At 45.9% G+C, this 17,695-nt stretch overlaps 1 protein-coding gene across 1 annotated transcript in view; it reads right to left on the bottom strand.

The window, feature by feature from the left end:
- The window catches only part of LOC108672219, a gene marked incomplete at its 3' end in the record, with an annotated part of 36,311 nt that extends 20,323 nt beyond the window's left edge, over window positions 1-15,988 (bottom strand). The window contains exons 1-10 of the mRNA XM_018159854.2: window positions 15,786-15,988; window positions 5,762-6,308; window positions 5,094-5,221; window positions 4,836-4,974; window positions 2,216-4,023; window positions 1,699-2,054; window positions 1,232-1,574; window positions 834-1,007; window positions 361-521; window positions 168-255 (exon numbers count right to left, since the gene is read on the bottom strand). Coding sequence (XP_018015343.2) covers window positions 168-255; window positions 361-521; window positions 834-1,007; window positions 1,232-1,574; window positions 1,699-2,054; window positions 2,216-4,023; window positions 4,836-4,974; window positions 5,094-5,221; window positions 5,762-6,308; window positions 15,786-15,947 — 3,906 coding nt within the window. The remainder of the gene's footprint in view (window positions 1-167; window positions 256-360; window positions 522-833; window positions 1,008-1,231; window positions 1,575-1,698; window positions 2,055-2,215; window positions 4,024-4,835; window positions 4,975-5,093; window positions 5,222-5,761; window positions 6,309-15,785) is intronic.
- Between the last annotated feature and the right edge of the window lie 1,707 nt (window positions 15,989-17,695).

Raw genomic sequence — 17,695 nt, 5'->3', positions numbered from 1 at the left:
AGTGAATAACATCGCAGCAGGCACAGCAAGCAAAGAAAGCGTATAACATCACTGCACAGCATTGCCACGTAGTAACCTGCACAACTTCCCCCTCTCCCCAAGCTGTGCCCTATGTGGGTGCCTGCCTTCACTTCCCCTATGGAGGCAGCGTGTAGCACGGTACTCACCCACAAGGCGTGGTTGGGGGGACTGCATGAACCGTGAGCGCCGGGCCCCAGGCACTGCAGGTGGTAGTAGAATAGGCACGCAGAGCACCTGCAATACAGGCAGGAGTTAGCAGTTGGTAGAACAGGCACGCAGAGCACCTGCAATACTTAGAACACATATTGTATTACATTACTACTGAGTTGGGCACCATACCTGTGGAGGGGTAGGCTGGGGTGGTGGGAAGCACCACACACGTGGCACACGGCGCACCGTCGACACACCCAACTCTGCTCCTCCTTGCTACTCTGGGGGCCCTCGCCCTCCCCCAGGCAGTACGGGTGGACGCCCTCGCAGCACCAGCTGCACCACAGCATCTGTAACGACACGCAACGGTGAGGGCTTCGCAATGATGAACAAATGATAGAACAATACGAGATAATCCGTACAAACGATGGCCAATAATAATCAAAAGCTGAAGAGATGGAGAAACTTGTGATAATGGTACCAAGAGGCAGATAATGGTACCAGCTGGCAGATAAAGGTACCAGCTGGCAGATAGTGGTACCAAGAGGTAGGTAGATAATGGCACTTGGCAATAAAGGAGCTTATCAGTAATAACAAGTCTCTGAGTGTCTCAATGGGCACGCATGGTCCATCAAGGGCGCCTCCCTCCCCCAGGCCCCTACCTCCTCAGCACCCGCAGAACCGCAGGTGTAGCAGAGCGCCGTCAGGTGCAGGGGTGCAGACTGCAGCACAGGGAAGCCCTCCTGCAGGAGGTCGCCGCCGCAGCCCCGCCAGTAGTCAATATTGACGAGCGCCCCAGGGGCGGCGCACTTGCTCACCTCCGCATCACCTCTCTCCTGTAGGGGCAGGGAAGCTTCAGCAAGCAGTCAGCCTGAGTGAGCGTCTCTACACAACGCCCAAAATAGTTCCTCTAACATTAGGTCCGCAATTTATGGAGAACTTCAACAGTACTATCACCCTGCACTATCAAAGCCATGCACCACTAACAGCCTGTACTACTACTCTCACGCTTCTGCGTCACACCACAACCCCCCCAATCCACCAAACCTTATCCCCCCACCTTATTCTCCACAGGAGGCCTCATGATCTGCTGGGGCACGAAAACGCTCCTGTCTAGGTCGACCCCAGCAGATGCCGCCCTTCTACTGCTCCTCCAGCTCTGGTCGGCCAGGTCCTCTTGCTCCTCCTGCTCAGCGCGCCGCTGCATCTCCTCCATCTTCTTGATGGCGCGTTTGGTGGCCTTTGCAGGAACCTTCTTAGCGCCCACACTGGTCTTGTCGCCTTCAGGAGGAGCGTCTTTTGAAGGTAGTGACGTAGGTGCATCCTGGGGGACGTCCTTTGGGATGACAGGCGCCTGCATGCTCGAATGCACGGATAGCCGAGGGTTGATGCAGCGCCGCTGCCTGCAAATACACGACCATGTTCTTCATTTGTGTGGAAAAGCCCGGGAGTGTTGCAACAGCCCACACGGCGTAATGCTACACGCCACACAACAGCCCACACGCCACACAACAGCCCACACGCCACACAACAGCCCCCACCTTGCCGGCGGCCGTGAGCGTCACGGAATAAACCTTGGCTTGTTTCTTCAGCTTCTTCTTCTTGTTGTTATTGTTGGTGTTGTTGCTGGGGTCATAGGGAGCATCCGAGGTGGCGGCGCTCGTCGCTGACTCGTATGCGCTCCCAGAAGACTCGGTCTCCAGCACGTCCTTATTCTCCTTGTCTGCTCCACCCTCGTCAGCTTTGCCCTTGTCGGCTGTGTCCACATTCTCAGCTCCGATTTCCTTGTCAGCTCCACCATCCTTGTCAGCCTCGCCATCCTTGTCAGTTCCCGGGTCCTTGTTTTCGAGAGGTGGGAACGTCGCCCTGGGCATCCCAAGTGCCTGCAAGCAACGCATCAATGAGCAACACAACCATGAAGTAGCCTGCATAAAATACAACATGAATGATGAAAATATATGGAGTTGGCGTATGGCTACGGCAGGATAAATTGCTGATCCATCAGTGTGTTAGTACTGATAAGACACAAAGCAACGCAGCTTACCTGCTCCAGACTCCTGCAGACACGTTTGATGCGCGGCCCAGGGGACGCCTCCACCGGCAGGGGCGCGGCCAAAACGCCGCCGTCCACTGAGGAAACGGCGGTCACATCACATAATTGCTGTTTCTTCTTGTCCCTCTTGACGACGTTTTGTTTGAGCTTGAAGACCCGAGGCGAGGGAATCACGTTGGCAGGGACGTCCTCTCGTCTCAGTTGGTTAGGGAAATATTTAGCAGCATCCAGAGTGGAGCCGCCCTCCTTCTTGAAGTAGGCTTGCAGTTCAAGGTTTGAGTGGATCTTAGATCCAGCAGGTGTGACCACAAATGAAACTTTGCCCACACCTTCTTGATTCCATTTAATTTTGCGCGACCAACCGCCGTCCAAATGCTGCGTCTGGAACGCCTTGAACTTAGGAGGTTCCTTGTGTTCAACTCTTTGACACACCTCGTATATGGATTGTTCAACAGGAATTGGGAAACTAATAGAAATTCTCTTGCTTTTTGCGATATCTACACTAGAATTATTATCACATGATATATCACCAGGAATATCACCAGTTGTCCCATCTCTCTTCACCGTATCTACAGGGGTCTCGACAGACTCTATTTGTACTGCAGGGCATTTGCTCTCAAAGCCAACAAAATCCTCATGACTAGCATCACCGCACGATACATCCAACAACGGCTCCTTTGGACTACCCACGACCTGGGGCACGGCGTCCCTGCCCCCCTCTTCTTCATGGTCAGAGGCGGCCGGAGACAGAACCTCGTTCTCGTCAGTCTCTGACAGAACCTCGGAGACTGACTCAGGTCTGGACTCAGGCTCTGTGCTCGACTCAGTGAGCTCGCCAGAGGTTGCAGTTGGGCTGCGTCTCTCATGGAACAATGGGAAATATTTATTGACGTCGTCCACTTTGCCTATTTGCTGGAAATAAGCAGCCAAGTGCTTGCGGGACCTGAAAGTTCGTCCATCGGGGCTGAAGACATACACGTCAAACCTTGCCCTACCATTGGACTGCCTGAAGACTGTGCGCCTCACCCATCCACCAGGCAAGGTAGTTGTGATGCAATTATTGTTCGTGGTGCCATTGCTACCAACCCTCAGTCTTGCTTCATCCTTAGTGCGGCACCTGCTCTTGTGCTTCTTCTTTTTCTTCTTCTTTTTCTTCTTGGGAAGTTTGCCTTCATCTGAAGTACTGTTAATAAAATCAAGATCAGTGGCTGCTGAGCCCTGACTACCTTTAGGCCCCACAGCAGCAGGATCACAGCCCCCAAACAGCACCCGGGCATCAGCACACACGCCCAACCTTAGGAGGTATTCCTCAAGTTTAGGGATAGATTTGAAGCGCTCTCCTGAGGGGGCAATGACGACCACTTCAGGGCCGGTCTTCCTCTTCCACCCGCCGGGCAGGTCCACAACACAACCAAACATTCCCGCAGATGCATCCAGCCCTATGGGACTCAAAGTGCTGAGCTTGCCAGGGTAAGCCTCAGAGGCACACACGCTCCTCGCGAGGCTTGTAGGCACCTTCTGCTTGAGGACAGACGGCAGCCTCTTCCTGAGCCTGTCATGTTGCAGGCTGGGCAGAGTGCACGCGAGTAGAGCTTGGCACAGCCAGCAGGCCCTGCAGCGCGCCTCTGCAGAGATGCCATTGAGCTGGCACCCACCACACCCTAGGCTGCATGGTATCTCCTGAAGAAGTGACTTGTCTGCCAGGGATGACAGGAAGGAGGTGCACTGCTGACAGCAGGTTGTGTTGTAGAGCGTCTCCCAGCAGCCCCATACTTGGCACACACCGCAGCTGCCGCCAGCTGCCCAAACAATTCATTATCAGACCAGGAACTGTTGAAGCTGTTCATTTGCATTACATGCATATGCATTGAGAGAACAATATATTTATATATACCTGCTCATTATTATCAGAATCTCAACAGCACATCAATTTGAGCAATAAAATGTTCTACACTTACAATGTACATGGCACTATCTCATTTCTTATTATGCTAGGACTGAACTGCAGCATTCCAAGACCATCTGCAACTTTCTACACCCTCACTCGCTCCAGACTTGCACTGTCTCTCCTCTCTGCCGCACCAACACAACACAGGCACCCTCCCTCTGCCGCACCAACACAACACAGGCACCCTCCCTCTGCTGCACCAACACAACACATGCATCCTTTCTCTGCTGCACCAACACAACACATGCATCCTTTCTCTGCTGCACCAACACAACACAGGCATCCTTTCTCTGCTGCACCAACACAANTTAACACTGTCTCTTATACACATCTAGATGTGTATAAGAGACAGCATGCATCCTTTCTCTGCTGCACCAACACAACACAGGCACCCTCCCTCTGCTGCACCAACACAACACACGCACCCTCCCTCTGCTGCACCAACACAACACATGCATCCTTTCTCTGCTGCACCAAAACAACACAGGCACTTTCCCTCTGCAGCACCAACACAACACAGGCACCCTCTCTCTGCTGCACCAACACAACACAGGCACCCTCCCTCTGCTGCACCAACACAACACAGGCACCCTCCCTCTGCTGCACCAACACAACACAGGCACCCTTTCTCTGCTGCACCAAAACAACACACGACACACGCACCCTCCCTCTGCTGCACCAGCAGGTGCTGCACGGACACAGGGTTTCTGATTTTCTGCAGCGTGCGTTTGTTGAGATTCAGACGAGCCTTGCGGAGTATATTCTTGGAGACGGCCACAGAGTGCGCAGCGCCTGCTGAGACCTGAAACATGACAAAGTAGATCAGGAAAATGATGGTAAATAAAATTTTTGCCACTGAGAGCTGGCACTCTAATACAGTACCTTGTNTGGCAGCTGAGAGCTGGCCCTCTAATGCAATACCTTGTTGTTGGCAGCTGAGAGCCTGATGCGCTCATCCCACGGAGACTGCAGAAGCTTCTCTATCTTGTCATGCAGTTTGAGGGCCTCAGGTGCCACCTGGCCAGCCTTGTCTGCTGCCACCGCTACACCTGCGAGGAAAGTCGTGTGAACCAAAGTGAACAATGAATCTTTATTTCTACTAATTGCAGCCTTATTATATCTGACTAAAGATCATATTGTCCTGTAAACTCTAGTTAAATAAAGAGCAGCTTATCATTTCGTTTAGCTGCAACTTGATTATAGCAACTCCAGGAGCCTTAGAGCAGATATGACACATTGCATAGCTGAAGGCAGCACACATTTGCAACTACCAGTGTCATGAAACACATTAACATTAAAACATACTACCAAGTAACTGATATTAATCAAAGGGATGGGGCTATTAGCAAGGAAAAAAAGCTACAGCAAGTTCATAGGTTTTTGGGCTTCTACTTTAACCCAGTTGTTCTTCCTACAACAGTTGCTCTTTTGATGGTTACTACAAGCAGGGTAACTAACAGTTATTACATGAGAGGTAATGCAGCATACAACTATAAATTCAGACTGGTTGCTATTTTGGTAGAAATTCAAGCCATGAACATTTGCTCATGGAAGTTCATACTGTATTGATGGTTGACATATTGACTTACTTCTCCTGGTAGGACGTGTGCATGCCACAGGCAGAATGTTGGAGATGGTGTCTGCATAAAGAGCAATGTTTCGGCTGACTCTATCCCCTCCCCGGTCAGGGCTGGGAGAACTGCGGCTGGGAATGCCTGGAGGTGTGAAGTCATCCTCATATTTGTTTCTAATGGGCTCAACAAGCCTATTGCTGCTCCTCACAACATTGGATAGTGAACAGTTTAATCTGGCATGTGCAACTTTGGCTTTACTTTGGGTTTCTCCATCTCCTTCAAGGGCTTTTCTGGAGGGCTTTCTTAGTCTTCCAGTTTTCTTTCCTGTTGATGAGAGCAATGTTGGCTTGCCAGCCTCAGAAGGGGTTTCAACAAATGCAGTATCATCTCCAAAAGGCTTCTTGCCACTTTTGTAATGAGCATCTTCTCTGTGGCTCTGGTCTTGAGGGCAGGAGGAACCCTCTGGTGTGGATGTCACAGAGCCAAGGTCTGAGAGCTGCTGATGTGCTTCTCTGCAGGGATGACTGTCATCTTGAAAACCTTCAAAGTCAGGCTCACATTCCTGCAATGCACAATAACTTTCTGAATATTTCACATAAATTATATCTAATTTATTATTTATTCCACATAAATTATATATAAAACAAAAAATATCCATCTTACAAATCTACAGGCATGTTTATAATGGCATTATCAGGAAGGAAAGCTTATCAAGGCTTGCAGCTATTCACTTCATAATCATCAAGACAAGACATGTCTTCTGCCACTCAGGTCATCAGACCTTGACTTAACCCTTTCATGGGCAAGTTACCATATGTGGTCACTTGAAATTGCCTCATAAAGAGGCCTACCATGGCTTTTGGTTTGTGTTTGAGGCTTTCTTATCATGCCTCAGTCAAGTACCAATTATATGACTATTGTTCCATGCATATCATCACCTACCAAGCCCGAAAATCAAAATATGAGCATTTAAATGAATTTTTTGACTTGGACGATGAAATTGACGCTCTTTCCGCATTTTTTGCACAAAATGGATGTATTAATGTATATTAAATTATTTAAGGTAACTTGATTAAATTGAATCAAATTAAATTGTCATCAATTTCTTACTTGCATAATCTAAATTTCAATTGTAAAGAAAATATTTTGTGTAGCAACTGCATTTGGTAAATTCTTCACGTGCAATATAAACCTACAATTGGCAAAATTTTTAAAAATAAATACTGGTAGTGCCAAAAAATTTTTAAAATATGAACTCCAGGCAACAAAGCAATTGTTCCACTTTCAATGCTGCCTCATCTCTGATGTCAATCAACAACCAATTTATTGTTCAAAGTTTTGAACAAAAACCATCATTCAATTCAGATCATAATTTCTGGTAATTTGTGAATAGGCATTGAGATAGTGCCATCTTTTCAAGCTTTCCATCAAGCCATCTTGACCTTAAATTGCCTTCATTTAGTGGCATGTCCAATCACATGTGATATATTAGGCACAAGTTAGAGGTTGAGGACTCCTATAAATTAATTGCCTCAATACAAGCCAAACATGTTGATGTTTATCATTAAAATCAAGAAATTAGGCAAAGGCCACAGGATTGGGTGATCGCAAGTGTTTTGCCTCATTCAAGGGAGCCTTTTGCCTGATTTTCCAGTTTGGTTTGTGATCCAACCCAAGCCTAAAAAACATGGCCACCAGCTCATGACCAAAATGACTTTTGGAAAGCTTTAACCCTCTACTGCTGTATGTCACTCTCTGGGAATATAACTTCCAACTTAAATTATATGTAAACTATTTGAGTGTAGCAACCTGAGGATGTTTGTATGCAACAGAGAACATTTTAAAGTTGTCATACATAGTGGCAACCATTGTTGCCACTGTCATACATAGTGGCAACCATCGTTGCCATCGTTGATCGCTACCGGACGGATGCTCCATCATTTTTTTCCCCTAAGGGCAGGGGAACCTCGGCCTCCCCTTCCCCCTACCCACACCTTTGGCCGCCTATCTTTCCTGGGACACCTTGTTAGGGGCTGCATTTAGGCAAATGAATGATTTATTAAGTGTTTTCAATTAATTCTCTCTTTTTGTCCCCAGTGTTTGAATGTTAGACTGATTCAGATCAGTGGAATACTAAAGCCAGTTTAAGTAATTTTTGTGCCAAGTCATCTTCTTCATGGGTTGTTATTGACTAAGGCAGATTTGCTTTTCTGACCTAGTGCCTTTTGCTGACTAACCTGCTGTTATCAGTAAATGTTTGTAAATATCATCAATCATCCCTTTAAATTGTTCTAGAGTTTAGTAGTAGGTAGCTAATGTGTATTTATGCGTTTCAAGTGTATGTATGTGTTTCAAGTGTTTTGTTGGATAGGTTTTATGTGTTGTTGTTCCTTCACTTTTGCAGAGCGGCCAACGTGGGGCATATTCTGGGCCAATTTTGGGCGCATTCCGGCAAGTTCTGAGCTAGTTTGATGCCAGTTCTGGACGAGTGACAGGCAAGCTTTGGGCTCACTGAGCCACATTGCAATCGAGTCTTGGGCTGCTCTTCAGCTACTCGAGCTGACACTAGAGGCCAGCATGGATGCCCTTTAAGTCCTGTCCAGCAACTCATGTCAGAACTGCCCTAATGTGCCAGTTGAGTCTACCCCACTGAAACTCACAAGTAAGACCATCGCCATGTTGTTTCTTTGGTGCGGACGCCACTTGATGGACCAGGCATGACCCAGGGCCCTTTTTGAGCCATTGATTCCTTGGTTTCATTATTCTTGATTTGATTTATGCTACGGATCATTATTCTGGCCCAGTTTAGTTTATTTACCATGTATCATTATTTATTCTTTACTGTTCAAACCAGTTTGGGCTGCTTGCTATTCATGTTCTCATGCTAGGTTCACCCCATCACTCATAGCCCTGGGCTGCCTCATTACTAACCAACTAATTTTGCACCTTTCACCTTCATGTATGGTACCACTGATTATATTTAATACATGTTTGCTTGGTTCTTCCTCCGTTTGTTTCCCTGAGTTTGTTTTGTTTGGCTTCACGTGCTGGTACTATACCGGCCGGACTGTTGACCTTTAGAGGGGCTGACCCCCAACAACCTTATGCCCTTCTCTCCTCCCATCTTTTCTTCCTATTCATCCTTCTCCTTACCAAGAGTATCTATCCCAACCCTGGCCAGGACCCCTGCTCAGTCTGCTCCCTCCCGGTTACACGGCAGTGCTATTCGTTTTGGTGCTCCATGTGCAACGCCTGGTGCCACAAGCGGTGCTCTGGCCTTTGCTCCATTCACAACTACTCTGCACAGACTGGATCTGCTCAACGTGCAGACGGCTTGACCCGAGCCCACCCAGACCCCATCCCCCCTTGCCCCCCGGCCTCACCACGTGCTTGCCTACACTCGTCTCTGCGTCCTCCAGTTTAACTGCAATGGGATCCAATCCAGCGCAGTCGAACTGGCTGCCTTCCTTGCACAGCACGATGTTGCGATTACCAGCATCCAGGAGACGAAGCTATCAGCAGCCTCCCGCCCTCTTTCTTTCCCTGGATACGCGCTGGAGCGTAGGGACTGTCCTGGTGGCCATGGTGGCGGTCTCCTAATCCTGATTCGTCATGACATCCCGTACACCGGGCGTGATATTTCTCCCCTCCTGCGTGGCGACGCCACCATGGAGGCCATAGCCATCTCCACTTCGCTCAATGGCTCCCCTCTCTGTATTATCAATATATACATCCCACCAGCCACCTCCTGCGCCTCGGGATACTCCCCGGACCTTTCTTACATTGTCACCATCCCGGACAATTGTCTGATAGTGGGCGACTTCAACGCCCATCACCCCTCCTGGTTCTCCCACACTGAGGACCAGAGAGCTGCAGCGAGAGGGATCACCATCGACGACTTCATCTCTGGCTCCCTCTTAGCCTTCCTCAACAAGGATTTGCCGACCCGCCTCCCCTCCCATGGTCCGCTCTTGTCACCTGACCTTGCCATTATCACCAGGCAGCTACTACTCAGCACCTCATGGGCACCTCAAGTCGCCCTAAATTCCGACCATTTGCCCATTCTGCTTCATCTGCCCCCTTCCATGGAGTCCCCGACTCCCCGGTCTGCCCGCTCTTATACTAACTTTAAGAAAGTGGACTGGCATGCCTACACGGCAGCAGTTGAAGCAGCGCTCAAGGCAGTCCCTCCCCCCACCTTGTGTGGAGGTGAGTTGACCCTCAGGGGCGTCCTGGGGGCTGCTGCCAAGCAGCACATCCCTGCGGGCTTTAGAAATGAGTATTCCCCCGCAGTCAGCCCTGGCACCCGGTTGCTCATGGAGCAACAGGATGACATCAGGGCGCGCAACCCTAACGACCCTCAGCTCCCCGAACTCAACCTAGAAATCACCACTTCAATACAAGCCCATGCCAGGAATACCTGGCGGACACATCTCACCTCGTGCAACAGGCGAACTCACCAGTCAAAACACTGGAACCTTCTCCGCTCACTATCTGGAAAACTTAGCTGCCCTCCACCCAACCAGCCAATCCAATTCGGTCAGACCCCCCTCTCGTCGCATCGCAAGATCTCCACCGCCTTTTGCAAACTATTCACCTCCATTGCTCTGCACCGCCAAAACCCATCCACCCGCCGCCTTATGCGTCAAATCTGGGCTGAGCACCCCTTGGACAGGGACTTCGCCCCTTTCACCCCTTACATGGTGAAACTCGCCATCAGAGCCGCTAACAATTCTTCCGCTCAGGGTCCGGATGGCCTCACGGTTCCCCACCTCAAACACCTTGGCCCACGTGGCCTCAAGTTCCTTACACACATCTTTAAAATCTCTGTCGCCACGGCCTCCATTCCATCTACATGGAAAAACTCAATAATTATCCCATTACTAAAACCAGGTAAACCTGGTAACCAGGGCTCCTTGTACTGCCCCATCTCCCTCCTTTGTCCAGCAGTCAAGATCCTGGAACGCCTTCTACTCCCATACATCTCTGATTCTCTCATCACGGTTTCTTTGCAACATGGCTTTAAACCAGGACACTCGACAGTCACTGCCCTCCTCCTGCTCGCACACCAGATTGCGATGGGCTTCAATTTACGCCGTCCCCCAGCATGTACAGCGGCAGCTGCGGTCAACCTATCGAAAGCTTTCAATAGTGTCGACCACCCTCTCCTCCTTAGCATGATCGCGGCCTCAGACCTACATCATAATCTGGTCCGCCGGCTGTGCTGTTACCTTAGAGGCAGGATGGCTTCCTGCCTCTATCTGAGAACAAGGTCCCCCTTCAGAACTATCCATTCTGGAGTCCCCCAAGGGTCGGTCATCTCACCAGCCCTATTCAACTACTTCATCTCGGACATACCTGTTCCGACCTCTAACATCGCCTCATATGCAGATGACCTTGATATTTTTGTGTCGTCCCCAAGACTTGACGCCACGGAGGCTGCCCTCTCTGAGCTTCTCCGGGGCGTCTCATACTGGTCGACCGCCAAGAAACTGGACGTGGCTCCGGGGAAATCCTCAGTCACGCTCTTCACCCCTGACACTCACCAATCCCGTCTTCACCCCTCTGCAACAATCTTCAATGGCATCATCCCCTTGGACAAAACCCCCAAAATCTTGGGGGTCACTTGGGATACCCATTTTACGTTCTCTCATGTCAGCACCATAGCCACCGAAGCAACAGGCTCTTTATGCATCTTAAAAGCCTTGGCCAGCACCAACTGGGGCTTCTCCAAGGAAGACATCATTGCCACATACTGGACAATTACTGGCCCAATCCTCAATTATGCTGCCCCCATCTGGTTCCCAGTGGCCTCACGCACTACAATTGCAAGCCTTCATATCATCCAAAACTCAGCCTTGAGACTAGCCACCGGCTGCCTCAAGATGGCCCCAATCGCACATCTCCACCATGAGACAGGCGTCCTCCCCCTGTCCACCCACCTGGACCTGGCCTGTGCTCAATTTCTCGCCAGCACCCTCCAGCCTACTCATGCTTCTTTCAGCATCGTCTCCGCTCCCCCCGGAGACCGCCCCATGAAACCTTTGCTCAAGACAAGATTCAGCCACCTTGGGGTGCCTTTCCTTGCTGACGGCATGATGCCCAACGGTGCCTATGGAGAGGCAAAACACTATCTCCATAGGGAGATAGCCACCCATGTTGCAGCGACGGCCGTTAACAATGCTGTCCTCACAGCCCCACCACCACCGATTGCAGCAGAAGCCTCGCTCCCTCGTCCTTACCGCTCAGCGCTATCCCAGCTACGCTCGGGATACTGCAGCTCCCTTGCGTCCTACACCCACAGGGTTGGATGCTCCCTTAGCGCTGCTTGCCCGGAGTGTGGGGATCCCCTCCAATCCGTCCAGCACCTCTTTGCCTGCCCCACCTTCCCCATGCCCCTCAGCTTCTCATCATTGTGGGACAACCCCGTGGAGGCATCAACGTTCCTTGCCACCCTCCCTGCTTTTGCCCACCTTCCTCCTCTTCCGGTACTGCCCCTCCGACCGCCACCAGAGCCTCCGCCCACGCGAGCGTGATGTTTGGCGCAAGAAACAACAACAACCATCGTTGCAAGTCGTTTTGCACTTAATAGAACGAATCCTTTTTGGGAAGTAGGCTTGCAGCAATATTGCTCCAGTTACTTGTGTCAGGCAGTAGAGGGTTAAATGATTATAATATCTCTACATAAAAAGCCACCTTTTACAGTAAGGTTGACTTGATTGTTGGTCACTGAAGCCTCATTGATGCTTAAAGGGAGATGTTTCTATGTTATCATGGCTCTAGTGTGGAAGGCCTCTCCTTCCAAACCATGACTAAACATATGAAGGCATGATTTCCAGTATTTTTGAACCATGAGTCTACTTATTTGAGTCCTGAGAAAATTTTTCTCTTTTTCTGAGTCAATTCCTTGTCCGAGATGTGAGAAACTATTTTTGAGCAGCAAAATTATTAGCAAAAGCCACAAGTTCATTTGCCAAGTTGTGCACATGTATTATGCCAAGTTTCTTTGCCCTAGAAGTAGAAGCAAAAAGATTTTTCTTCACCCAAGAGGCATTTAAGAGGTGAACATATTTTTCATGCTTGTGTTAAAGAAATAACACAACTATAAAGCAGTCTGGCATAACAGCAAATACACAAGCATCAATGAAATGTTTTGGGTGTAGTAGTGCAGGATATTTAGCAGGAGTGCAGTACTGAAACCATAAAAGTTCAAAATTTAGTGAAATAACATGGTTGCAGACTACAAAATTTCTTCATTTTTAAGCCAGAATACAAGGCTTTAAAACTGCTAGATTTCATATCCACCAAAATGTGATTTCCAAGAGAGCAAGATAGAAGAGCCACAATATTTCAGAAAATAATAGAATTTCAACAATCCGGCCAAGACCTACCAATCTAAATTTTGAACATAATTTTCCTGCAATGATTGGATGAAAATGTTGTTTGACATGTGATATTCAAATTTCAAATTCACATGAAATCCTACAATGTGTTTCTCATTTCTTAAGTAAAAAATAGCCAAATAAATTAATGAGATTGATCACAAGGAGGGTATTTGTCTCATTCACAGGTGGTTTTTCCTTCTGGCTAATTTTCCAGAATTGATTGGCCAATGGGCAGCCTAAAATAATATTGATCTAAATTAATTTAACTAAACCCTGCACAGACCATTTTCTTCAAGTATAAAAATTACTTGAATAAAAAAAGTTAAAAAACACGATATATCACTTTAAATTTGAGCCTCTCTCATGACTCTGAGTGAGCCTCTCTCATGACTCTGAGCGAGCCTCTCTCATGACTCTGAGTGAGCCTCTCTCATGACTCTCAGTGAGCCTCTCTCATGACTCTCAGTGAGCCTCTCTCATGACTCTGAGTGAGCCTCTCTCAAGATTAACATGGATTTTGCTTATAGTTGGCCACATTGCCAACCATAATCCAGAAGAAACTCAGTCAAGCATGGTGGTTTTCTAAATGCCTTCTCAATGACCATCTACCTATGTGAATGAAGAGTGTCCCAGTCAAAATAGGAGCACATGCCCAGGAAAAGAAGCAAGACGCCCAGAACTTCACTGCATAGCTTCAGCACCAAAATTACTGCCATTTCCTCCCCATTTAGTACTCTTGTAGCGGCCCTGAAAAACATTGCATGATACCCCCCCTGGCCCTCCCACCCGTCCTCAAGTAAAGAGTGCTCTGGTGGTCACAGTGGAGCTAAATGACTGTCTAGTGTCCACGTCCTGGGATTTCACTATGCTCAGCTGCACGGGTCAACAGGTGCTTTCATTCATTCATTTTATAAACATCTGATCCTCCCTCAAATAGCTTTCATGGTGTGCATCATGTTAAACTCTTATTGGTGGCATGATTCGTTATTATTTCTTTGATGTTAATTTGTTGGGTTTGTATTAGAGATGAATTGCTAATGAATTATTATTTAGCCTAATTGACATCTTAAAGAATTGCAACCTTCATTCTTGACTATCAAGTCAGCATTGTGGCAACTACAAAACCCTAGATTTTTTAGAATTGGTTCATTTTTAATTTCTTCATCTAGTCAATATTTTAATCAATTTCTTATGTATGATAAGGCTGGTATCCATCCAAGATACCGTAAAATGGGGTTACTTTGACCGGCGGGGTAACTTTGACCACTTATCGTTTTTTTAACAAAAACCCCCCACAACTCAAAAACGATTTGAGATAGAAAAATTTTGTCAATGGCCATCAAAGGCCTAATACTGAGGCTACTCAAGTAAAGCTAGAGTATAGACCTGTATTTTGCATGTTTTAATTCAAGTTTAATTTAGCTAGTAAGAAAATGGCATCATTTATAAGAAAAAAAGTGGTCTAAGTTACCCCATTTTACGGTACTTACTTGTCGAGTCTTCTTATAGGAGTAATAGGACTCAAAATTGAGCATGAGGAAGAGTCTAAAAACTCAGTCTCTGCTCTGCCACTATATTCAAGTGCAAATTTAATCCCTCCTATAATCCTATTTCACCCTTTCCCTATTAACTGAAATTTTTGGACCAAAAATTGGAGGAGGTGGATGGAAAATAATAGGTATATGAACTATCATTACAACACTTCTCTTTAACTTCACTTCTTGTTTGTCTGTCTGCTCCAGCCTCCAAATATTGTAATCAAAATTAAATGCACTTCTACTTATCCTATCAATCTGAAATTTTGCACACTTGCATAAAGTTGGGGATAAATCATGAATCAAATGACAAAATAAATAATTTTTCCAATATTAAAAAAAAGTGAACAAATATTTTTGTCAGCTAAAAATCTTATACCTAATTGATATTTGACACACTTTTACCTGTCCAATTGATGTGAAATTTTGCACACTTGTGTGAAGTAGGAGGCAATGCACGAATCAATTGACAGAATAAATAATTTTGAAAACAATTTATATATTAAAAATATGTATAAATTAATTTTTTCATTATTTGAAAATAAAATGAGAAATTTAGTGTAGCTAGCTACATCTTTAACATTGGAGACACTGGATTCTTTAGAAGTGTTGTCTTTAAAATGCAATTTTTGAACGTACCTAGCTATCTTATCGACTAGCGAGGGCATACGGCATACCTAGCCTATATTATTTTTGGAATTCATTCTGGAAAAGCATATATACAAATTTACCAGAAATAGGTTATTATGAAGACCTGATTTTTACAATTTTAAATCAGCAGGAGGAATCTCGAAAGTTGTTCCTTGTTATTCAAGATATTCAGGTAGACAGGAACTATAGGTATTCCTGCTAAGCTACAAAACAATAACAAATAGGTAGGTAGATACCTACCTAGCTAACACCAAGATAAACAAACGATGTTCAAAGTTCCAACGATATCAACGTTTACATGGTATTACAGCGAATAGCTAAATAAACACAGGGAATTTATACACAAGTTAACATAAATTCGACACTGATAAAAATATTAATTAATAATTAATACGAATATAACGTTTTTTCGTACAACACTGTAAACCCGAAATTTTCTCGACGGGTAACACGTAATACTATACGTACCTCTTCCGAAGCGCCGAATAATTCTCTGAATATTTTCAACCCTCTCACAATTTTACAAGAATAACTGTCTTCAATGGCACAATTCTTACTCCAATTTTCATAACGAACTTTTTTCTTGCCACTAAGTTTTAGGGCTTTGCCCGGAAACCTATACTTAGCCATTGCCACATTTTCGTCACCACTTTACGCAATTACCGCGTGATACCAACTGAGCCCATTCCAGCAATGTGAGCCCTTGTCACGAGAAGGAAATTTAAAGATCAGAAACCATGGTATCAAAATTGCAACTCATATTCAAATTCAAACAAAAATGAATAATACAGTATTATTTTGCATGAAGTTGCTAATTATTAGGTTGATTTTCTTGTGTAAAGAAATTTTTTAAAAGGGTTCAAGGTAGGATATGGAAACCAATCCAGCAATGTAAGCCATTGTCACGAAAAGGAATTTAAAGATCAGAAACCATGGTATCAAAATTTCAACTCATAATCAAATGCAAACAAAAATGAATAATACCGTATTATTTTGCATGAAGTTGCAAATTATTAGGCTGATTTTCTTGTGTATAGAAAACTTTTAAAAGGGTTTAAGGTAGGATATGGAAACCAAGGCTTGGGCAACGTTGCGCGCCAAATCTTCACCCTTTTGAGGTTCCGCATTGCAAAGAATTCAATGGGAGAAAAACGTTTGAATGAATGCGCGTCTGCGTCTAGATTTTAAAAAAATACAAGTTGAAAGTTTTCAATTGTAATATATGGCATTTTCTACCTCTAGGCTCTAGGACTATGTGAAAATTTTATTTAAGTGCGGTGGAAACTATTAGTGAATGAACCTGCAAAGCCATAAGACAAGGGATATTTTAATATTTCATTAAATTTCGGTAGAAACACGTATTAGTTTAAAAAATTTTCATATAATTATGATACATTTTCAATCAATGCATATGCAAGTAGGTAAAATTCAACATTATTTAGTACTTGGCATTTGCCTTTAATGCTGACAAGTATAAAGTACTTCACCTCGGGAAGAACAATGAACAGCAAGATTACAGTACGAGAAGATAACTCAAGCCTAACTTTGCACATCTCAAGCTAACATAATTCTCGAATATTTTATTTTATTTCCGACTGGAATGATGAAAATTACAAACTTAAAAATTTGTAATAGTTCTCCTCTCACCGCATTGCTAATAAATAGTTACATATTGGGAATTCTCTGCAGATCTGCCACTGTTCATAATTGCAGGAATTGTAACTGGTCAAGTTTCTTCCGTTAATGTTTATTGGGAGCCTCTGAAGACCTATCCAATGCAGCCCCGCTACAGTGCACTGACTTGGAGGTGCTACCGAGTTTTACTTAACACTGGTGCTTTATGGAGGCCTCAAAGACCCGTCTATGTGGAAGGCCCGATGAAGTCAGGAGGTGGAAGGTGAAAGGCCCGTTGAAGTCCCCATGTACATGGAGGAGTTTGTACAAGTTACTGAAGGTCCGGCCTGGGCAGTACAAGTTCTGACATCTTCTTCTTATATATTCTAAAAGTTGGTTTTCTAACAGTTGGTGGTTTTGTTGGTGCCTAACATTCACATGACAATGTGAAAATCTGACATAAAAAAAACCGGTGATGGGTCTCGTGAAGCGATCATGGAAGTCGTCAGTCGAGTTGATTAACGTGTCTCAAAATAAGAGTTGCGACGACGGCTAACGGAGGACTAGAGAGATGCGTAAAGTTGCTGCATCAAAAGATGCAAGTTCCGACAGTAGCTGGAGGAAAATGATACAAAAGCCGAAGGATGATGGAACGCAGGATGAAAGTTCCGACAGTGAAGTAATGTCGGCAAAGCAAAAAATGAAGGTTGATAAATTACAAGAAGGAAGTTCCGACAGTGATGTGGGGATGGTGTAGGTGCAGG

This window comes from Hyalella azteca, unplaced genomic scaffold (assembly GCF_000764305.2).
Source record: "Hyalella azteca isolate HAZT.00-mixed unplaced genomic scaffold, Hazt_2.0.2 contig14148, whole genome shotgun sequence".
Taxonomy (NCBI): Eukaryota; Metazoa; Arthropoda; class Malacostraca; order Amphipoda; family Hyalellidae; genus Hyalella; species Hyalella azteca.
The sequence above is the reverse complement of the archived record's forward strand: the minus strand, read 5'-3'. Positions and strand labels throughout refer to the sequence as shown.